The sequence below is a fragment of the Rhopalosiphum padi genome, chromosome 2, assembly GCF_020882245.1.
Source record: "Rhopalosiphum padi isolate XX-2018 chromosome 2, ASM2088224v1, whole genome shotgun sequence".
Classification (NCBI taxonomy): domain Eukaryota; kingdom Metazoa; phylum Arthropoda; class Insecta; order Hemiptera; family Aphididae; genus Rhopalosiphum; species Rhopalosiphum padi.
The window spans coordinates 46,551,969-46,576,360 of NC_083598.1; the positions used below are offsets into that span (position 1 = coordinate 46,551,969).

Below are 24,392 nucleotides of genomic sequence, written 5' to 3' on the forward strand. Positions count from 1 at the left end.
TTGAGAGGAATAATATATTATTATTGGTATACAATACTTTACGACTCCAAATATTACATAAAATACATGATCGCCATAATATTATTACTAAGTAATCAATTTATCAATAGCTATAGCTAGTGGTTACAAGTTAATAATTTAAAAAACACGAGTGAATTGTAAACGGTTTTTTTCTTCTGTTTTTTTTAAACTATTAATTCATTAGTAGGTATCTACCTAATTATATTCCAAAATAAATAACAATTAAAAGTGATTATTGGTTTTGTATATTTTCACGATGGTTCGTGTCTGAGGTTAAGTAGATGACATTATGATCCCGAGAAAGCGGGCTAAGTTTTCGCAATAAGTACGTATATTTATTTATTTTTGATAAGTAAGACTTACTCGGCCATTCAATCGACCTTCAGATTCGTTGATCCGGAAAGCAATATTGCCTTGACGTCATAATTGTTATGTCATTGAAAGACATACAAGGACATTAGAAATCTGCAGGGTACTGACTTTGGCAGGGAATTTATACATAGCATCGGTGAAAATTGCCTTAAAGTATTCCATAAATATTATTTAAACATAATAATAGAATGCCTACGGTGACTAAATTTGAAAATATTTTAATTGGTTTATAAGATTTTATATTATTTATCAAGTACCTACTAATATTCTACAAAAAAATTGTTAAATTGAAATGCATATCACACGCTATTACCTACGAAAGGTAAAACGCATTATAATAATCTACACCATCTAAGTTATATAGGTTTAATTGTTTGAAGTATTTAATTGAAAAATGTACCATAAAAACTAATTTATTATTTTCATTAAATATAGCAACATTTTACATTATGGTTTATAAATAAATCCTATACTGCTATACTGATTATTATCATATCAATATAAGGATAAGCTTATAACAGCTCCAACAGTAATTTTTATATCATTAGCAAACTGTTTTTTTTTTAATATAACAGTATATCACTTTTTGGCATATTAATTTGTATAACTAGTTTTCTATTACTTTTATGGTATATTTCCATGAATATTATTACCATTTTTATAAAATACGTTACACTTCGAGCGTATTATTCTAAAGATTACTTACTTTGTACCCTATTTACCCACGAATAATTGCTATATTTATTTATAATTACATTTTCTCCTACTGTTAGCTGCATATCACTGCTATATCATTATAGTATATAATATTAAACTAATACTATCCATAAAATGAAACCTCCGTACATTTAACAATAGTTCACGAATAACGATTATATTACCAGTTCTGCTTTTGCAGATTGCGGTGTCGAGAAAATGAATCAACCTATTAATATTAAAAGCCTTAAGCAATCGCATACATATTTTTATAAGGTTTTATAGTGGCCTACATATTTGGATATAGAACTGAAACACCTTATGGGGGATAAGTTGTTGGTTAACTGAAATGTTACACGCATCGATACGAAATTTATCATCCACATCTGCAGTCATCATTGTCTCAACACATCGCCCTGATCTGCCCAAAGAGCGTTCAACCGATAGATAAATCATTTAAGAATTGAGTACTCCATCATAGGGGGTCATCGTTTTCTTTCGTGTTATTATTGTTTGGGTTCCAATATTTGGTAGGAGCAAGGACGTGAAAACGAGCTAAGAAGGAGAACTATATATTAGTGTCGGCGGGAAATAACGTCATGAATAGTCGCGTGGAAGTGATTGGACGTTTAGTTTGAATAATTTATTATATTATTATTATTTAAATTTTTTACACGTGTTTTTGATTTGTATAAATTTACATTGGTTAAAACGTACAATTTAAACATATTATTTTATTTTTATAAAATGTTATAAGGTTCTAAAATTATTTTTCATACTGTTTTTTCCAAAATACATTTCGGAGACTTAAAGATATGAGAGACCCAAAGGTTTGTAAAATTATCTATACATTTAATTATATTATTATATATAATAAATTAAAAACAATACAAAAAATTACATGGATACATTAATAATATATTTATTTATATTCATTGTAGTATAAATTATAAAATATTTAAATTCAACATCTAATAAAATATATAAACTTTTTTCATTGAACATTGTTTATTATCGGTACTTATTTTTAAGTTTTTAATATTAACCATCGATATTATAATAACATTACTTAATAAATCTGTGATAATACTTAGTAGCATATATAATGGTATATTATGCTCTGATATAGAGAATCTCTGTATTTTATTACATTGTAAAATTTAATTTAAACTATTAAGTGAAGTCTAAAATAAATCAATCATACAATTTCTACATGAATGATATGTAGTTAATGATCCGTAAAATATAAATAAGCATTATTTTTTATTTAGAAGCTATAGAGTTAATAATAAATAAATACCCAATTTAATTATATATTTCTTGAGTTAATATTATAACTACTACTATAATTATTCATTTTACAACTTGACATTTTTTACAAACATACAATAAAAATGGTTTTATTTCCATTTAATAAGTGATTTTTTTAATTACAAATCAAATGAGTGTGTACTACAAAAAATCATAAAAAAAAAATATAGCTAATTCTTATTATTTATTTACATTTTACAAGTCATCATTTAATAGCGAATTAATTCAATTCGAACAATATAGAAAATTGTACATATAAATATATAATAGTTAGATAATTTGATAATAATATGAAAATAAACGCTTAACTTATTATAAAAAGGATAAATGCTAATTGTAGTATTTAATTAAACATTTTTGATATGGTGTGTACGATGAAAAATGAATTTTATTTTGTTGATAACAAATCAATTTTAAGGGTAACTGTAACTAAACATATCCATGTTTGCAATTACATCGTATATTGCACATTAAATAACCTTACATACATTCCTATAAATTGTTTAGGTCCATACTTGTTGATAATACATTAATTCGATACAGTGTTTGTGAAACACTTTAATACAAATCTGTTGCTTAATAAGTATGTTAATTACATTATTACTAACTTAAATACTTTAAAATTAAAATTAAATCCATTTAAATATTTACTAAAAACATTTAAAATATATTTAAATAGATATAATGCAGAAATTTAAGTTTGAAATGTTTTATATAAAACGTAAAATTATAAATGTGTATTGTGTACCTTATCGGTAATATTTTCAAAATCATTATTTTAATTCACATGCCGCGATGTGAATAATGTAAATCAAATTATACTATGTACTATGTATAAAAAAAACAGATAGTAACTATTTAAATTTGTCAGATTTAATATGGACATCAAAATACGTAAATCTTTAATTTAATAAAAAAAAGTAGAATATAATGTGCAGTATTTATCAATAATATAATAATAATATAATAACATAGTAAAATAATGATAATAATATATAATATTATTAATGTGTATTATTAAAGTGTCAATTATAATCTCTTGTCATTACATATTATTTTTTTGAATACAAATATTCAATACAGGTAATATTGTATCAAATCTGATCACAAACTGACGAAAAAAATATCATGGAATACAAAGGAGTCACTAATTGTTATTATTATTATTAAGGCATTTTTCAGTTAGTAATAGTTTTCATAATTGTATCGTAAAAGGATAACTATTATAAAAGCCAGACTAGATATTGCAGGGTAAATTAAATAAATCTAGTGTACGGCATTCATGTCAAAGTGTTGAGTTAATGTTATCAATTATCATGTACGAGAGAATAAATAAATCATTGCACTCGAAATAGTAAAAAAAATTGAAATGTAAGCTGGATTATAACATTTAAACCTACTAGAATACTAAATACCACATTTTCTGACTTTCAACGATTATCGATAGTTTTAAATCGTTTATATAATATAAGCTAATGAAAAAATCAAAAATTAACTTTTAATTGAAATATCTAAAATTCTAAGGTCTGGACTTGATTAGTAAAATTACATTGTTTAATCTGAAAAATTAAAAATATTTTGTTTTTTAAATCTTTGTCAAATATAATTTTAAATCTTAATCAGAATCTAATTTACTGCACTATTATAATATTTAAATTAAGAACTAAACAAGTGTTTAAACTTCTATTTCAAAAATAATTTGTTGTACCTATACTGATTCGCGTCAGGCTTAATTACTTTATGCTCGGTACACTGTAATCTATTTATCCATATGTGCATTACAATTTACAAGACTGTAATTTCTAAACTTAATGCAAAATTAAAACATTTAGGGATATTAAATTAAAAAATGTATCAGAAAACAAGGTTATCCACAATAGCAAGAGTTATTAAATCAGATATGGTTTTTATAACAGCACACAGACGATTTGAATTTTGAATCTAACTTAGCGGAACTGTTATTAATCTATAATTGACCATCGTTGACCTTATATCTGCGTAGGTGAATTATTAATGTCGTTATTATTATCTTAATATTTTTTTTTATTTCCATGGACATATAAATGTTACGGATTAATTCAATTATTTTTATAAATGAAGAAACGTAAATAAAAATATTCTAAAACTGATTATTTTACATTTCATTAGTTATATTGCAAATACTATATATTGATTGAATTATCAATTCTATCACAATTATTTTGCAACACGAGCGTATATATAGCACGTATTTCATTGATAAAAATCAAAGAAAAAATATATATTAATTTAGTGATTTTTTATTTCAGACGGTTTTGTTGGTTTTTGGGCTATTCGTACAAACATGTTTAGCGGAAAACGTAGAAACTACCAAACACGCTGACGTAAGTGATAAGAAGGTGTCAAAAAGAGAATATTACGCACCAGAATACAATCATGATCATTATGTAAGTTTAAACAAAATAAAAATAAACAATGCATAATATAAAAATATATTACCGGAATTGTAATAAATATAGTGTATGTATAATATTATAAGAGACACTGCAGTATTTTCCCATAAAGTTATAATAAAACGATAAAACACGGTGGTCTGTTCTATATACGTGTATAATTTATGAATGCATTATTAATACTTAAGAAACGAATGAGAATTTTTAAAAAAGAAAATAGAGTAGTTAAGTACTTATAACTTATGAGTTTTTTATGGGCTTAGGACGTTATGACTAAAATGAATGATTTCCCTAAAAAAAAAACTAATGTAAAAATGTACCTATATAAATAATAAATATTAAGCGCTACGCTAAGTATTTTGATTTTATTAAAATAATTATTTTATTTTAATCGTCATATTCATGATAACTAAAAAAAATGTATAAAGAATTAATGTCATTCAATATAATTGAATTAAATTCTAAATTGAAGTGTTTTTAAAACAGTTTGAGTAATTTGATAGAATATTGTTATACTCATATATATCTACAAACTATCAAAAAAATCATCTATAAATTAGCACTTAAAAATTTGTATGTTAAAATTGTATCTAATCGAAATATTCAAAATTACGATTAGGTACTTCATTATAATTATTATAGTATTCATTATTATTATTGCATTAAATAATAATCAATCATTCTTTGGTATTTTCTATTTTTAACGAACAATATAATTACTATATTTCAAATATCTGCAGAATGCTCGTTTCATCCACAAAGATGATTGGCGTATACCTACTTGATAATTTCACTTACGAATTACGTTTATATCTTCTGAATAATCTCTCTTGCAATCGTTTTGTTATTCTTCTCCCGCTATTATATTTGACATTTGAAGTTCGAACTGCTATCTTGCATATCTGTGATTTTCTTCTAAAATAAAATATTATATTCATATAAACCATTTCTCCACGGAAATTAAATTTAAAAATGATTTTAGTATTGATTTAATAGGTAATTATTAAATACTATTACTGTTCATCATAACATGTAGTTGTAGTATTTGCATCACTCTGCGGTACATATTATTATATTATTATATTCAAATATAAAGGTAGAACAGTTGATTGTGATTGGCGTTGTGACAATATAATGATTTGATTTCACAATCATGTATGGGTGCGCATAGGAAAATATCTCGATCGCTCAAAAATTAAATATGAATAAAATCTTTGGAAAAAAAATGGGCAAATTATTGCTATGGACCGAACTTGCGTGAAAGAGCGTGAAATTGATGTGGTTTCAACATTTTGTAAAGACTGCTAATTTACGCGTATCGAAAACATAATCGTCAAGTTAAACATTTAGGTGCATTTTATTGCAGTACACTTAAATAATATTTACGAATAAATTAATACAATGCTAAACAATATTTATCAAAGTAGGCAAACCAAGAATCACATATTGTGTCGTAAAAGTAAAACATACCATCTAATATAGTAGGTAATATATAGGTAGGTGGGCAGGTACGTATAACAATATATACAGCTACCGGTGCCTATATAATATGTATATAATTTTATAATATATAGGTAATATCTTTTGTTCACTAAGAACGCGTATTTTACCGGATGGCGTCGTTTATTAAAAACCATTTTTAACGGATAATAATTATTATTACAATACATTTAAAACCCTGAACGGCCGAACGTACTATATAATATTATATGATACATAGTATAATATAATATATAATCCGTCGTCACGCCATGTAATAACATAATACAATAATTCAAATAGACGTGTGTTTCGTGTGTACATAAAAAAGTAGACATCCGTTTGACTAAAATAATAATATAGTAATATTAATCGTTGTACGCCGATAAAATAATGTTATTAATATTACCGCACATATTATACTCTTGACCCACAATTTATTATTATGACTCGCTAATATAATATTATGTAAAATATATTGAGGCTTTTTTTTTGTCGTACAGACTCGGTCGATATTGAAATTAAAAAACGTATGCTAATAATAATAATAAAAAAAATAGTATCATATATTATTATAATATTATATATATGTATGCTGTTATCCAACCCAAAGTGCCTATACAATATACTACCTATATTCGGATCGGCGGAGGTGACATTTTTTTAATTTATATATCGAAGTAAAAGAACAGTTTTCGAAATTCCCGACAGAATATACGCATACGTATAAATAATAAGTACAATAATAATATATACTTTGTACATTCGAAACGTATAACAAAACGACGTCCCCGCGGAGACAGAACACAATGTATTATAATATAATGATATAGATGTGTGAACACAATACACCCATGTAATATAATATTTTTTTATAGGTACACTCGCACGAGCCGGTACCTATATTATTGTTAATAATAGTAATATTATAATGATATTATACAGGTATAATTGAATTATTTGCGGCTCGCGCGCGTTCCACTTGACGCGATTTGCCAGTCACACCGTCATCGTCCGCATTTCGTATAATAATTATTATTAGTTGGTAGTTACACACGAATATTGTACGATAGTCACTAGCCGGTGACGGATTAAGACAAAATATATTACACTAGGTGAAATATTCAAAGCGTCTTCGTGCTCGTACAATATATATTTGTCTAGCATAATGCGTTTTGTTTATATATTGCAAATTATAATATGTTACGGCCTCAGTTGTGAAATTATCATGTTTACGAATTGGTCAATATTCATATTTTATCCTGCCAAATTTAATCTAATATTTTGCTACCATGCCTAAATAATATTTTAAAAGAAAAAAATGTATATTATAATACGCATTACACGTTTAAAATTCCTAAAAAACAAATTATAATAATTTTAACTAAAAAAAAAATATGGCTTTTTTAATAACTAATAAATAATATATCCAATGTAGGTACTAGGTATATACTGATCTGATGTCTGGTATAAATACATATCGTCATCAAACAAAGTAGGTAGGCAACCTGTTGACTAAATCTATTAATTTTTAAATTAAAAATTAAATTATATTAGAGGCTAGTTCGGTTTTCGACAATACCAAAGATAGACTATAATAGTGTAACTCATCCCATATAAATAGTTATATTGCTCTGTATAACGTTGTCGTAACATATTGCAGTTATTTATTTGTTTTGCGTTCATACATTTATTTTATTATTTTATGGAATATAGAGCTAAAGTGGTCAGAATGATATTACAATTAGTAATATAACTTATAATAATATAATATATAATATATATGATTTATAATTGGTGGTTCATAGCAGAACTGTGCCGTTAAGATTTGGCGCCCAGGGCAAAATTAAAAATATTTGCCCCCTATTTTATTTATCATTAAGCATTTCAATTATTTTGGCGCCCCCTTTAAACCATGCGCCCGGGGCGCATGCCTCCTAGCCCCCCCCCTCACGGCACGGCTCTGGTTCATAGTTCGATCGACTGCCCTAAAAGACTCCAAGGCCTAGATCCTATAGATTTTATGCAAAACCATAATGTTAATGCAACATCGTATACACTATACCTGTATTAATTATTGTTTTGGCTTCCATTATGGGTGCAGTAGTCTATATATGATTATTTTTAATCTCTTTGGTTTAGTTTTGTAGGAATGACCATATTTAGTATTTTATGTGGGTATACGTTGTTGTTGGTTTGCACTTTTACAGTACCTAACGATCACAATATGACAGTTTAACAAATATATACAGTCTGAAATATAGAATTCCCCGACAAAAACATATTGCAACACATTATTTTTGTCTGCACAGATATTTATTTCAACTAGCCGTGAAATTTAATACATTAAAATTGACTAATAGAATAACGAATTTAAAAATGGCTCACCCAGTCGCCCCGCGTACACGCAATATAGTGTATTATACATATGTAATGCCTTTATATTATACATTGCCGGTCGAAAACACTTGAAAGTCTATGCTATTATCAGCGGCGCCGCCGAGAACGTCCAGACTAATTTTCTTAAAGATGTGCCGACCGAAAAAACTAGATTCGATTTACAGTTGTGCGCGGCTATATGGGACGCGTGTTACAGTGGGCCTCGTTCTAGAGGCCGATAGAACTCGAATTATTGGGCAGTTGTAATAATTACCTATAAGAGTGCCGAATTGACAACACAATAACTACACTACATTATAGCCCCGACCTATATGAATAATTATATATTACTGAAAATGTATATTCGATTTTAAAAATTACCTCAGCGCGCTCTCTCCCCTCGACCACCAAACACTTTACTGAAACATACTATACCCTAAGGCATGGAGGAGAAATGTTCAGGACGATACGTCTTGAATTCGGTGTCGTCGCCACTTAAAGGTTCGGCGATGACCAATTTGTCGTGACAATATAGTATAACATTAACAACAACAATAATATTATATATGTCACTTACAAAATTGAATGTAAATAATAATGTTTACGGTGTTTTTGTATGATTTCCGCATTTTCCGCGGCACGCAGTCGTATCCGGCTTACCGCTTCGAGTACGGCGTCCACGACCCGCAAACCGGCGACATAAAGAAACAGTACGAGGAACGGGACGGGGACACGGTGCGCGGCTACTACAGCCTGGTGGAGCCGGACGGTTCGATCAGGTTGGTCGAGTACACTGCCGACGCGAAAAACGGTTTCCAGGCGACCGTCAAGAAGATCGGAAGTTCGCATCACCCGAACACGGTGACCCATCACCTGAACACCGCTAACGGTCACCACGACGGCGACGGCGGCTACGCGCCCAATTACAACGGCGGTGGTCAGGACTATTATCATAACCTGCAGCAGCCGTCGTTGCCGACCGTGCACGACGGTCATCATCAGTACGAGCCGCCCACCTTCACGAATCACTACGAACCGCCGTCGCCGCCCGCCTACAACGGTCACTTCGAACAGCCCGCTGTGCACGGTTACGACGATCATCAGTACAACCACCATCATCAGCAGCAGCAGCAGCATCCGCCGGCGCACGGTTACGACAATCACCACCAGTACCATCACCATCAGCAGCAACAGCTGCCGCCGTCCGTTTACAATCACTACGAGCCGCCGATTGTGCCCGCCGCGCACAATCACTTCCCGCACCCGCCGTCGCCGGCCGCGGGTTACGATCACTACGAACCGCCACTGCAGGTGGTGGTGCCGGCCGGCCACAGCGATCATCACTTCGAGACGCCGGCGGCGCATCCGGAACCGGCCGATTTCGATCACGGTTCCGCGCTGCCGCCGCTGTTCGCCGCCGGTCTACCCACCGCCCATGGCGATTACGGCAGCGCGTCACCGGAAGAATACTATCCCGCGCCGCTGCAGTTCCCGGCCACGTCCCACGAAAACCAATTCGAGTGGCCCGCCAAGAGCGCCAGCGACGACGGCGGCGACGGCGTTGACCCACATCATCGCGGTCGTCTGCATGACGAATACCAGTTTCCGGCCGCCAAAGAGCACGGTCATCTGCAGGGCGCCGTGGCCAAAACTTCTTCCGGCGAACGGCCCGAGTACCTGAGGAAGTACTTCGAACCCAACTATCAAGGCCACGCCGCCGCCGTAAACAGTTTTTACGACGACGACGAGTGAATAAGTAATGTATACCTATTTACGTGTAAGTTTGCGTGTAGTGTAATACTTAAGTCGAGTTCGCAGCTTATGCCATCATAGTAATATATAATATCTATACACCGTGACTATTATAGAACATCGATGGTTAAACGCTCACGTTTGGTGCACTCATTGATTACTCGTTTTTCGAGAACCCCAGTTTTATAGGAATGTATAATATTATAAATTGGAAAAATTTTCAAAATATATATTAGGTATACAGTTCATATAATACATTTAAAAAAAAATTTCTTTTGTGAAAACCAATTATAATATTACAGAATAAAACCAAAATTGCAATTTTCAATAATAATACCTATTGCACGTGTGTGCGTTTAACCATCGAGATTAAAGTTATCATAGTCGTCAATTACATAAATTGTTTGTTTACGCCCAACCGGGTACCGATCGTTCATAATTACCATTCTCATTTGAATGTCTTTAAAATATTTTATCGCAACCGCCTCGATATTCTTATAAGGCCGTTTGATATACCGTCGCAGGTATTTAAAAGCCTACCTAATTAAATAGAAATAAGTTATTTTAAATCTTTAGATATATCTACCACCCGCTACCTAGTTTATTTTTCAATACATATTCAAAAACAATTGCAATGCGTAAATTATTATTAAATTTTAACATGTTTATTATTAATTATATTTCTTTTAAATAATTGTCTTAAGCTTACTCCGTTGGAATCGAGATTTTGTTTTATATTAACTACAATACGCAAATCAAAAAATAGTAAGTTACGAACTTGTGACATAAATTTGATAATAAAGTTCCTTTTTATTATACACAGTTTTAAGTTTTCACATACTTTCGTTAATTCTTTTAATCAATAACCATAAAAGTATAATACCTAGTCTAAAATATAACTATAGTACATCAATTTCCATGATAACAATTGCATATGGGGTCAGTGATACTGATACACAAATTGCAAACGTTTACATTTTATTCATTTTGAACATTTTGAAAATAACAAACCAATAATTTGTAAAACTTAAAAAAAAATATGTTTGATATTACAATAATAAGACGCCCATTTAGACGTATAAATTACAATAATATTTAGTAATGCAATCAATAAGTCAAATTTAATTGAACAATAACCCGGACATTTTTCTAGAGAAAGTTACTATTTGCCATGTAGATAATTTTTATTGAAAATAAAATACCTACCTATTAGTTCTAATCTCTGAATCTCATATTCTATATGTATGTGAGCCGAAGAAAAATATATAATATAATATCATATCATCTCTAAAAAACTATACAATAAGCCAAAATAGGTTTTAACTTTTAAAATCTATCTAATTATAAAAATAATACATAACATAACACATAAGCACATAACATCATATAGAGCAATATTTATTTCGAGCAATTAGGTTTCTTCACAAAAATATATTTGTCAATTTTTCATTGAAAAAAAATCACAATTGACGAAAAAAGATGCATACTGAACGGAAACAAGAAACCGTTAGAAACCTATGCTGATGAGCGTTGCATTCCAATATTATATAATTTGTGTTTAAATTGCAATTATTCTATTATTAAAACTGCGTCTAAAAGATTCAATATAATCATTGATTATAAACAATTTTTCAAATTTTATATGAGTACCTATGTACTTATATTTGAGGACCAATAACGGCATTTCATATCAACAGTTGATATATACTATATAATGTGAGTATACAGATATACTACATTTTAGTATTAAAAGTCATAAAACTCATAATATAACTAACGTTGGTGAGTGTTAAATACCTACACTATTTTGTTATACTTTGTATGATAATCTTAACGCGTTTAAATTGTAATTTTTATAATAAGAATGTCATTTTTACACTATTATTATTAAGTTAGGTATAATGTATCATATTACAATATTAGTAGATATTATAAAAAGTCGACCGTAATGTTAATATTGGTTTTGTCTTGTTGTATTATTATTATTTTTTTTATTTTAAACATATCATATTATGTTGAAGACGTCAATAATATAGTATATTATATTATTATTATGTACATATTACACTATAAATATATAATAATTATGTTGTAGGCTTATTGCTACAGGACTACGGTTGTGTTTGTTTTCTATTATATTATTATTGTTGCTGTTACTAATTAAAATACCTAAATGTATTACCTTACATAATAAACAGTTTTTCTATGTATATATTATTATCTATTACTTATAACTTATAAATATACCTTTTCACGTTTTCATCCTATTACAAATTAACAAAGTATTTTTCAAAAAAACAATAATGTAAAATAATGTTTTTTTGAACTAGTCCGATTAATTACCAATCTTTACTGATTATAAATCTTTTACTTATAGATTAGTAATTAAAAGTTCAACCACCTTTCCTGGATGATTTACACCTAACGAGGTCAACCACTCAACCCGACCACGTTATATTATTAATCATATAAGACATAAAATATTTTTGCCGTTCCCAATATGACAATGATTACTGCCAATACTTGTCAATAGTGTCGTCGAAATTACAAATGTAATAACACTAATAACTAATAAGCAATAATACCATGTCTAATTTCAATTATTATAAGAATTATAATGATTTATTTGTGGGATTATAGATTTTTTTTTATTGGTACAATGAATGTATTCAACAATATTATTTTGTTCGCAGCGTGACATTAAAAGGAAAATTTAATTATATTAATCTGTTTGTCAATTGAATAGTTAAACTATTCAACAGTTGAATGCATCATCAATATACATCTAAACTCATTACTCGATATGAGTGGAAATCAGATATAGAAAACATAATTACCTATATATTCAATATAAAGGCTTAATGTTTTCTAAAAATAGCTCAAGTAAAGACAGTAAAGTCCGTAATTCAAATTTCATATAACAATAATATTATTTATTCCTCAAACTCTTTCCAAAGTCGATATAACTTGATTCAGAAGTTATTTGCTCTCTGTTTTAAATAATGTATTTATATAAATGATACCCTGTGATTTATGCTAGTGATAAGTTCAAATTTTATCCGTGAAATAAAAAAATAAAAATATAATGGTATATTATTCTGTTTACATACTTGGATCTTCTACTTTTTTTTTATAGCAAAAAACGGTATTTGTTTTGCAGTCTGGCACAGAGCAATCGCACATTACCCAAATCTTCACGGCGTTATACAATCTTGCACACGAGTACTCTCGGCCCCTGCCGTTTCCAAATTTATATTAGGTTTTTTCAATCACGTTATCACGTCGAGGTTAGGTAACGAGAGGTTTAGTAATGAGGAAGGAACTTTGTGCACAACTAAACCCGTTTCGCACTAAACAATAATTTGCCTATACTGGCTGCGTTCAGTAGTTTGGTTGAAAGGATACCGAGTACCAAACACCGTGGTAGCACTCAGTATACCATAGTTGGATTAACAGTTACGTCGTCTGTCATGTTACATCCAAAATTAAAATGTTGATTTCGACCAAAAGCCCAACTCACGATAGACCATGGTAAGTGAGTGTTACTACGATTACAACGGCCAATCAGAGTTTGTATTTTCGCGATTCAAAGATCGCGACAAACGACATAGTTGCAGTGAAAACGGCTTAAAAATTATATTGAACCCGCGTATGTGTTCACTGTTCAGTGTTCAGTGTTGTCTCCGTTTTGCTAACGTTAAGTTAGGTTACCTATTATAAAATATAAAGCCGTAAGAATATTATCTAGAGCATCGCGCATTCGCGCAGGCTTTTATTGATATTTTAATTTTAAAGTGAGTTATAACTATGCAAATTATTAAAACTTTAAAATACTCATGACTTACTTTAAAATTAAAATTTCGATTGGAGCCTATACGTGATGCTTTGAGGTTTAGATCTTACTCTAGGTTCCATAATATGTTTATACCAACTCTAATATCAATAGCTAACACTATAAAGTGGGTTTTTTGCAGAATTCAAATTTGCTATGTTCTACGTTTAGTAAGATGGATACATTTCATACGGATACGACAAGTCCTACACCCTTCCTAAGCTGCAAATCGAGAGTGCAGTAAAGTGTGTCCTAATATCATAAATTAAATATATTATTTATGTATATTTAATCTGTGATCTGGCGTACGTCTCTGAATTGGTGCACACATTGTATATTATAAGCTTATCGGATGAGGAATGTTCACGCGGCAGAATGATTGGTTAAGGTACCTATGTCTAATAATAACTACTAACTCCCCGCAGCGCTAGATAGCGTGTTATTAGTATGGTGTACTTTAGTGCTATATCTATACGTGCAAGCTGTCCGTACGATCGTACAGATAGTGGTATACGCAATTTTAATTACACCGAACGTGTAGCAACGATCATGTCAACACAGTTAACTCTACAGTGCACAATTGATTATACAATTAATTTGAAATTTTTTTAATTGTGCTCTATACACATGGATTCTCGAATGTGGTCGTGTATGGCACAAGACCCTAACGCGCAGACTGTAGCAGCAACTATATAGCAAGTAGTACCTACCCCAGAACATACTCATAAGTTATGACTGTCAATCAAAAAATTTAAATAATTTTGGTGTAATCACACAGTATGAATCTTATGAAAATCAATAAATGTATCATTATATATACGAGTATTTAAAAAGACACCTGGATGGCTGGATACCTTTGCTGCTTTGCTGTACCTATGTATACAGTATAGTGTATATTATTGTCATTAAAGTTATATAGAAATATAATATAACATTATAACTAACGGTATATATTATATAATATAGACTAATATAGTGCACGACAAAAAATTTGACCCTTGAGGGGAGCACATGGGTTGAAGGCGTTTTATCGATTCCGCCGTGTTAATATCAATTCCGTTGGCAATCGATTCTACCCGATATTTTTTTATATTAATTTCGCCAACTGTTTATTAAACATTAACTGGTATATCATATTATACAGTACTTTTTTTATCAACAAGATAGGTACAAGGTACACCCAGTTTACCATAATTTTTTTTATTTAAATAAAAATATTTCAAAAAACAATTCAAACATTTTTTCCACATTGGAAAATATGACATAATTATACATATACTATTTAAAACATTAAAATATTTTTAAATTTTATTTAGATAACGACAAAAGGGCAAAAATAGTACAGTAACAATAATAAATAATAATTAAAATTGTTAGGATAATTTTATTATTATTAATTTTATTATTCACCGGATCGATAACCGGACTTCTTACAGGTAAAAAGGTCATTTCAGCACAATCGATATACATTATACGTACTAGTTGATAAACGGACAGTTTGTACTATCTATTGTTTAAGTTGCATAACGTGGACACTTTGTACAATGATAATAAATTGGTAAAATTCGATCGGAGACGTTTTGTACAGTATGTAGGTAAACGGTGGTGTTTTTATTTTGCATGTTTTTGCATATTTTGGATAAAATGCATATTATTGCATTTATTGAATAAAATAAATATTATTGCGAAAATTGCATGTTTTATAGTATATTTCGTAATTAATATTTATAATTTAATATTAATATTACGTATTTAATTCTAGCCCTACTGATTAAAGTATAAAATTTAGTTTTTATGTCAAACATAAATTTTCAAGTTTTTCAAACATAAAATTAAAAATATTTCCACTATTGAATGTGAATTATAAATTTTATTTCTAAATTATTAAATTTTTCAATTATATTATTTGAAGAAAAACAGCCAACCACTGATGTATTTCAATAAATAAATTTTTTTCTTGTAACTATACTTTTATGTTTATCTTATAACAATTTAAATGCATATTTTGGTAAATAAAATGCATATTTTACAATTTTTTATTGTATACAAATCCTAGCCCTGATTATTATATTATTATTATTATTATTTATGTATGTTAACATTGTTAACTACCTGTGTTTTGTAATAACAAACTATGGGCTATAACACGATTCCGCAAATTTAATATATATATATACACGATTCCGCATAATTTTAATTGGAACGTTGCCATACAATATACAAATATACAATTAATTACTCTTGTTTTATAAATTGTATATACGTTTAATTCGTTATGTTGCGGAAACTTTGGCCAAAAAAACTTATTTTAACAACGGAAAAAACGACATTTTTATACGTTCTATCGAAATTTTCGTTATATTTTTATTTCATTATACGAGTACACTAGAGCGATTTTGACGCGCTGTGAAAACGCGCGTGTATCACCCGAGTACCTACCACGCGTCATTTTAACGCGCGTGCCGTGTGCCACCGTCGTATTATGCGTACCGCGCGCCAAAATCACTCAAGTGTGGCTCGGCCCTTACAATAATATAGATTTTGTTTTCGGAATGGCAACGTTGCATTTAAAATTATGCGGAATCGTGAATATATATATTAAATTTGCGGATTTGTGTATGTATATCAATGGCTATTAAAATCAACACGATTCCGCAAATTTTGCGGAATCGTTCTCCACCGAAATTATGTCTAACATTTCATGTCTCAATATTTTTTTTTACTTTAAATAGTACAAACTGTCCGCGGTTTTCATTTCTTCCAGGTGACCGTACAAAGTGTCCTACAACCGCCCTAGTTACCTAGTTGAATCTCATAAAAAAAGGTATATACGTATTGCATTCCAAAAGGTCAGGAATTCATACATTATAATTTATAATCAATGCATGGGATCATTGGGATCTTAAACAACTAATTATTAAATAAATAATAAATTTAATAAAAATGTTGGCCCGTGCCACCCCCCCACTACCACCACCATTCACCTATTTTATACTTTTTTTATTATATGAGATATTATATTTATAACTCTATGCCCCATGTACGCAAATTTGAAATTTTTTTTTGTGCATAAGACATTTCTAAATACGCCCCTGAGTATAAATTTTCAAATGTTTGTATGTCGAACAAATTAATACATTGGTACACATTAATAATAATTTATGTTATTTTAGTCAAATTATTTATTCATTTATGTAAACAATAAAATTATGTCAATGAAAACATATATGAGGACAAGACCAAATAAAAGATTAATAATATAAAAGCAAAGTTTATAATGAACAATTTTTCAGATTAGTTAATAATGTTTGATTAAGTAATAATGATAATGGTTTATTTCAGTTTATATTATTTGATAATTATCTTTGTATCAGTTTTAATTTTAAAAATATATATTTAATTTAGAATTAATTAATAATTTTCCTTTCAGGAGTAAAACAAATTACTAAAATTATGACTGTTTTTAGATCAGCTCTAAAGTTCATATTTTAATTTTAAATACAATTTTTAGTTTATTAGAATTGTATGTTGAAAACTTAAGAAACAAAAGTATTGTTAGAATAAAATATAACTCCATGTATCATTATTCATTAATTTATTAAATTGATACAGAGCCCAGTTTTTACATGGTCGCCTTATATTATTAATGATTAATGAATTATGATGTTGGGTAGAAATTAAATGATGATAGTAATGTTTCACAAAATTTCAATACATTTTTTTTTAACTAAAGAATAAGTACATAATGACATTTAGTTTTATAAATAATTGCCTTAATAGAGTTTTAATAATAAATAATTAATTATATAATTGTAATTCAGTGATAAGAATTCTAAAAATCGATTTAAATTTGTCATTTTATCTGACAGGTAACAAAATGTTAAAAATGTTTACTTAAAATTAACTCTTCTACCTTTAATTAAATTTGTTTAAATTATCCAAAGAATAAAATTTGATTTTTTAAATTTAAAATTTCTAATATTTAAAATTTTTGTATTTTAAATTTAATGTTAGGTTAGGAAAAAAAAAATTAAAAATGTTGAAAAGTCTATCTCAAGTAAAGAAATTAAAATCTTTAAATATAATTCCAATCGGTACATAGAAAAATTACAAAAAATCTTAAAGGGGTTGATGATTTTTAGTGACATTTGACATGTATTTGCAATAAATACTAATAATTTATTACAATTCTGAAATTACTGTTTAAATTGAGTTTAACTGACGTTATATTGAATAAATTAAACCTTTATTTTCATTATGTATTATGATCAAATATTGTCATTGTCCCTTCCAGGAAAAACTTACTAAAACGTCTTTTGTAGTTTTAAATAAATGATTATTCGTACATTTTTTTTTCTGCAGTTGTAGAAAACATTAAAATGATGACTGATTTTGTAGCGGTTTTGAAGCCTATTTTAATTGTAGGCAAGATTTTTGGGTTAATTAATATTTCTTATACATTTGGAACTACAGGACTATTAATCCTAAATATAGATTCATCATTTCTTTCATTTCTTGAATTAACGCGAATGTTTATGTTAGTATTATCTAGTTTGATTTTTTATAACACGAAAGGAATGTATTACATACAACAATTCCGCTTAGTTAAATTTTGGACTGTCATTATAGCCTCAAGATTATCTCAAATATGTATAATAAAGTAAGAGAATACTTAAGAAATTACATTGGCAATTAACTTATGATGAAGTGAATTACTAATGTTTAGTACTTATACTCTTTCATCGGTTATTATTTTTACAGTGAATTTTTTTTTAATGGATACCTTTGAATAATGGATGTTTTTTTGGTAAACAAACTAAAATATTTCTTCAAACCAAACCTTTTAAATATTAATAGCTGGTAATTTCTTAACAACCAAAAGTATCAGATATTATATACGTATAACATAGGTTTTACTGGGATACATTTTATATATTTATTTTCTAATTAATCATCAAAAAAATAAGCAAACACGAATTTTTTTCTCTGTATTTTTATCACTTTAAATAACCATGGTATAAAAAAAAATATATAATAACATCATCTAAGAGCATGTAATTATTATTCCATTATGATCTTTCGATCGCTGTTTAGTTTATTTGATTTAAAGTATAGGAAGTACTTTTACTTTGGTAATTTTCTATCTCAAAATCATAAGATCAGTATAACACATTAACACCCACCCTAACTGGTACACTGCACATTTATAGAAATAAAATGTTATACCTATTAAATATATAATGTACACGTTAACTTCTCTACAATCGACCGACAATAATAGTTCCTAATTCAATTGTATTCTTTTTTCATAGGTTGTCAAATGATCTCATAGAATATGATCGAAAACTTTCATTACTTTCACAGGTATTCATGGTTAAATATCGTCAATTAAATAAAAAAAATTGGAATATCATTTTATTTACCTTATTCATATACTGTGTTGGCATTTTGATAATACAGATACACTTTTGGAAACCACAAGATCTACATATTTCTATCATTATACACCTTTTTAATTTCCCGTATATTACGGACTATGTGGTTATAATTTTTACTTATTTTCATCTCATTAACATAGGAAATAGATTTCAAACGTTAAATTATTTTTGGAAGTGCCTTCCTACTGAATTAATCCCCATTCGTGATGAATGGACACATTCGGAAATAGCGATGTTAGTGGAAACCATCAGGTTGTTGCACGCGAAACTATGTACAATATTAAAATTATTCAATTCTAGTTATGGTCCATTACTTTTAGGGTTCTTTATATGCAATTTCTTAGATTTTATATACATAATATATTTAATGACTTATCATGAGATAGATTCATCAAAAATGAGTTTAACCCAAAATATTATAAAATATATTCCAATGCATTTGGTTAACCTTCAAATTATAGTATTTTTGATGTCTATTATTATTGCTGCATCTCGGATAACTGATAAGGTACTATTTTTATTTTTAATGAGCCACACATTATTATTTGCAACAAAAATATTTTTATATTATTATATTGTGCATTGTAATTTTTAATGTTTTTCAATTTAAATTTTAGAAAAATAAAATTATATCAATATTAAGATTGATACGGATTTCAAAGTTACCTGTCGCCTTAAAAATTCAAGTAAGCCACTTTCTAACTACATATCTATTATTTATTATTATTATTATTATTTACAAGAATTTTCATTATAATTCATAATGTTTAATAATATAAATATATATTATTATTTTTAATTAAAATGCATCTTTTGTACTTTATCACATTATTTAATAACAATTTAAATCATAGAATCGTTAATAATATATTTTTATTATTGTACCTATAATTATAATGTAGGTATTAATTACATTTAGATTAAAATGTTTATGAACCAAACATCAATAACAGAATTGAACGACGTAAATACATGGGGATTTTTTAATATCAATTTGAATCTAGTCATATCAGTAAGTACTTATGTCAAATTAGATGTAATGTCATTGGTGTTAGTATATATTCACGTAATGCACTATATGTTTTATCATAAAATAGTTTTTAATAATTACATACGAAAAGTTGCCATTCTAAAAGTATTATATTTTCTATATTAAAAATATTTGATATTTGATAACAATAGTTTATACCAGACTATTAAACCATTTAAATTCAATCGATGGGATTTCACTCAACCAATTTCATTTCGAACTATAAAATAATTTACAAATTTTTGATTTTTGATTTTTTAACGAAATTCGTCAAAATTTAAATAACCATACTTATAAAAAAATATTGTGACTATGTATTTTTCAAATTTATATGTATAATTGGCTTCCTCATAACAACTTATGAGGAAGCTTGTATAAAATTTTTAAGTTTTTTGAACAAGCAGAAAAATGTTATCAATAATAATTGACCAAAAGTAATCGATAATTTGTTATGCTTATTATTCCCCAAAGAGTCAAAATATTTAGAAATTATACTATTTAGAGAATGCTAATGTAATTAATATTTGATAAAAATTTCAAATATCTATAATTTTTTTTTAATAACACTAAAAAAAACAAAAAATGATTTTGTTGAAACTAGTTTTTCGTGAAAATTTCTCCTTTTACTAAATATTTTATTTGTTTTCCCCAAACATTTTGAAAAATACAGTGAATTTAAAATTTTGGCCTTTTAAAATTACAAACTAGATCCAATTTTCTATTATATGAATCAATATCATACCGCTCAAAATCCCGACAATTAATTCTCTTGTATTTTATGTTTTAGATCCTGAACAGAGTGATGAATGTATTGATTTTACAATGATGTGTGATTAGTCATAGTGCTTTGATTTTTTTCTAAAGCGTCAGGAAAAACCATAAAATATAATTGAAAAACGGGAATTTTTACGCATAACCAGTTTTTGACTAAATCGATTTTTTTAATTTGCTGTAACTCAAAAAAGAATCATTGTAAATACTTGAAATTTTCACCAAATTTTTATATTAACGTTATCTATTTACGATTAAAGTTTCAAAATATTTTGACTTTTTTAAGCTATTTGCAGACAATTGAAAACTCCAGCGTCTATATAGAAAAACTTTTATGAGCGTATGAAATTTAATTTTTTACGAAATCACGTAAAATAACGATATATTACAATTTAAATATAGGTAATAATATTAATAATATAATGTATCCTACTAATTATCCTAAACTGATAAATCATTTCCGTTCAGAATCGTTTTTCTTATATAATGATACCTGTCATTGCAGTCAAATTTAACACATCCATTATAGTGATCTTCTCTCCATCTCTATACTCTACACTCTACAGCAGAGCGATACCCACTTGCCCACTCTTTTTTTTAAATTTAAAATAATTTAGGTATGTAAATGTTTTTTTTTTTGTTACCCCTGAGCTTAAAATGTCTAAATCAACAAAGACATCAGTTATACATACAATACTACTAGTCAGTACAATTAGTAGTTAAAACAATAATAATATAAATAGTAATAAAATTACAATTGACAATTCGAAGAAAATACTTCCTATTTTCAAAATAAAATCTGCAGAATAAACACGATTTAATGAAATTAATACGAAAAATATTATAATATAAAATTATAAAGTTATTTTACATGTATAATAATATACATTACCCAAGGCCGTAACTGTAAATAAATTTCGGGAGGGGTTTTAAGCTAAAAAATTGTGTTCTAATTTTATTATAAAATTTTATAGATTATTTTACAACCACATAATATAACACGAAAAAATTTAAGGTAGGGGGGGGGGAGTTGAACCTAATCCCCAGGTACGGCCTCGACATTACCAATACTCCAATATTATTTTAATTTGCCACATAAAATAATATATTCTAAAAATTATTTCGTAATGTAAATTATTTATTTATAACAATATAATAAATCTATACCTATGACCTACCTATTTTAATAATATATATAATGATTTACAATGTGTTAGTTTGAAAACACTGACGATCCTATAATGTATTTAAAAATAAATACTTTTACTTAAGTTATTTACAAATAATAAAATCTCTTTTATTAATTTACTTAAAGATAAAAATCTTTTTTTTGCCCAACAGATAATGGTGATACTTTTAACAGGATTTTCAACAATGCTACAAATGAAAAAAAATCCAATTATTTTAAATATAGTCAATAACACTAAGATCAACCATGAAAATTGGGTAAGAACCTAACCTAACCTTATGAAAATTTGTAAAGTAACACAATTTCCACCGTAAATGTTTAAAATTTGTTCTTAAGAAATAGTTTAAATTAATTGATAAAAGAAAAATAAATGTCTTCATAACATTGAGCCATTTACTTTAATTTATTCATTATATATTTTATTTTGAATACTTTATTAGGAAATTAGCTAATTATTCTATAAGTGCTAAATATCTTTGAAAAAATGTTTTTAAGATGGTAACTTTTAATATAATTTTTTTATTACTGTTACAAGAATAATTTTTGAAAATCTAAAGAAAAACTATCGAAAGTTTAATATTACATAGTACACTAGTACGTACAAGGTCAACGCAATAATTAACTGTAGTACTACAAAGTATATAAAAATATATTTTTAGTCTGCGACATTATTCAACTAGAGTACCTATATGAATTTTAATTTCTTAATGTTTATTAAATTGCTTTCAGTAAAATGTAAGTTTCAAATGCAGCATTCAACTATATCTACTACCTATCTACATAGGTACCTACTATATCATGAGATTTATTGTAATATACATGTTATTACTACAATTTGAAGAAACAATGAAATTATGAACAAAATGTTAAATTTCTTTAGTTATCTATAGTTAGACTCCCTAATAAATTATGTATTATTACTTGCTAGATGTAACATAGATTAAGAATTACTAATTAATCCTATGTTTTTCTATTGAGCCTTCGTATCTTTTAATATGTACAATATATACAGTGTGATTCTTTTATCATAAAACACTCATTATTTCAAAAAGTATTCATGTTTTTGAAAACATTTTTTTACATAGTTTCAAGTTATTAAAGACTACATTTTTATTAAAAAAAATTTTAAGTTTTTTACTTTTTTGAATGACATCATAGAGTTTTAATTTCATATTCCAAAGCAGAATAATTTTCTGAGTATTTTGATACATAAAAATCGAATTTAGGACGAGTAGTTTATGAGTTATACATATTTAAAGTTTAGACAAGCGGAGTGGTGGACAAACATTTTGTGGGGTAACCCTGTACCACACCACTCGTTTGTCTAAACTTTGAATATGTATAACTCTACTTAAAAATATAATTTTTTAATAAAAACGTAGTCTTTTTAATAACTTGAAACTATGTAAAATTCCTTTTTGAAATAATGAGTGTTTTATGATAAAAGAATCACCTTGTATATATTACCTATATTTATTTTTTTCAGTAATTATCTAGCACCTTTAATCAACGTTTGTGTTGGCAATATAGTTATATTGTTAAATTATATTATACAAAATTGAATTGAAAATAATAATTAAAATATTAGTTATACAATCTTACTATTTAAGCTTTCTTGTACAAAAATTTAAAAAAAATTAAAATAATTATAATATAGCTATAAGTAATCTTTTTTTTTATTTTGAAGTCA

General features: G+C 27.7%; 2 protein-coding genes across 2 annotated transcripts; both read left to right on the forward strand.

The window, feature by feature from the left end:
• The first annotated feature begins 1,687 nt into the window (after window positions 1-1,687).
• Window positions 1,688-12,654, forward strand: LOC132920936 (uncharacterized). Its single transcript, XM_060983680.1, has 3 exons — window positions 1,688-1,919; window positions 4,689-4,826; window positions 9,336-12,654. The coding sequence occupies exons 1-3, from the start codon at window positions 1,905-1,907 to the stop codon at window positions 10,440-10,442; spliced, it is 1,260 nt and encodes a 419-aa protein (XP_060839663.1). The 5' UTR covers window positions 1,688-1,904; the 3' UTR covers window positions 10,443-12,654.
• A 6,322-nt stretch (window positions 12,655-18,976) lies between these two features.
• On the forward strand, window positions 18,977-23,585 carry LOC132918975 (uncharacterized). The gene is made up of 7 exons (XM_060980329.1): window positions 18,977-18,981; window positions 19,587-19,638; window positions 19,735-20,220; window positions 20,330-20,398; window positions 20,632-20,724; window positions 22,855-22,959; window positions 23,432-23,585. The coding sequence occupies exons 1-7, from the start codon at window positions 18,977-18,979 to the stop codon at window positions 23,432-23,434; spliced, it is 813 nt and encodes a 270-aa protein (XP_060836312.1). The 3' UTR covers window positions 23,435-23,585.
• The last annotated feature ends 807 nt before the right edge of the window (window positions 23,586-24,392 follow it).

Coding starts and splice junctions, on each gene's coding strand:
- LOC132920936 (XM_060983680.1), top strand. Junction 4,827..9,335: donor AATACAATCATGATCATTAT/GTAAGTTTAAAC, acceptor CGCGGCACGCAG/TCGTATCCGGCTTACCGCTT.
- LOC132918975 (XM_060980329.1), top strand. Junction 20,221..20,329: donor CATCTCGGATAACTGATAAG/GTACTATTTTTA, acceptor TTTAAATTTTAG/AAAAATAAAATTATATCAAT. Junction 20,725..22,854: donor ATTTGAATCTAGTCATATCA/GTAAGTACTTAT, acceptor TTTGCCCAACAG/ATAATGGTGATACTTTTAAC.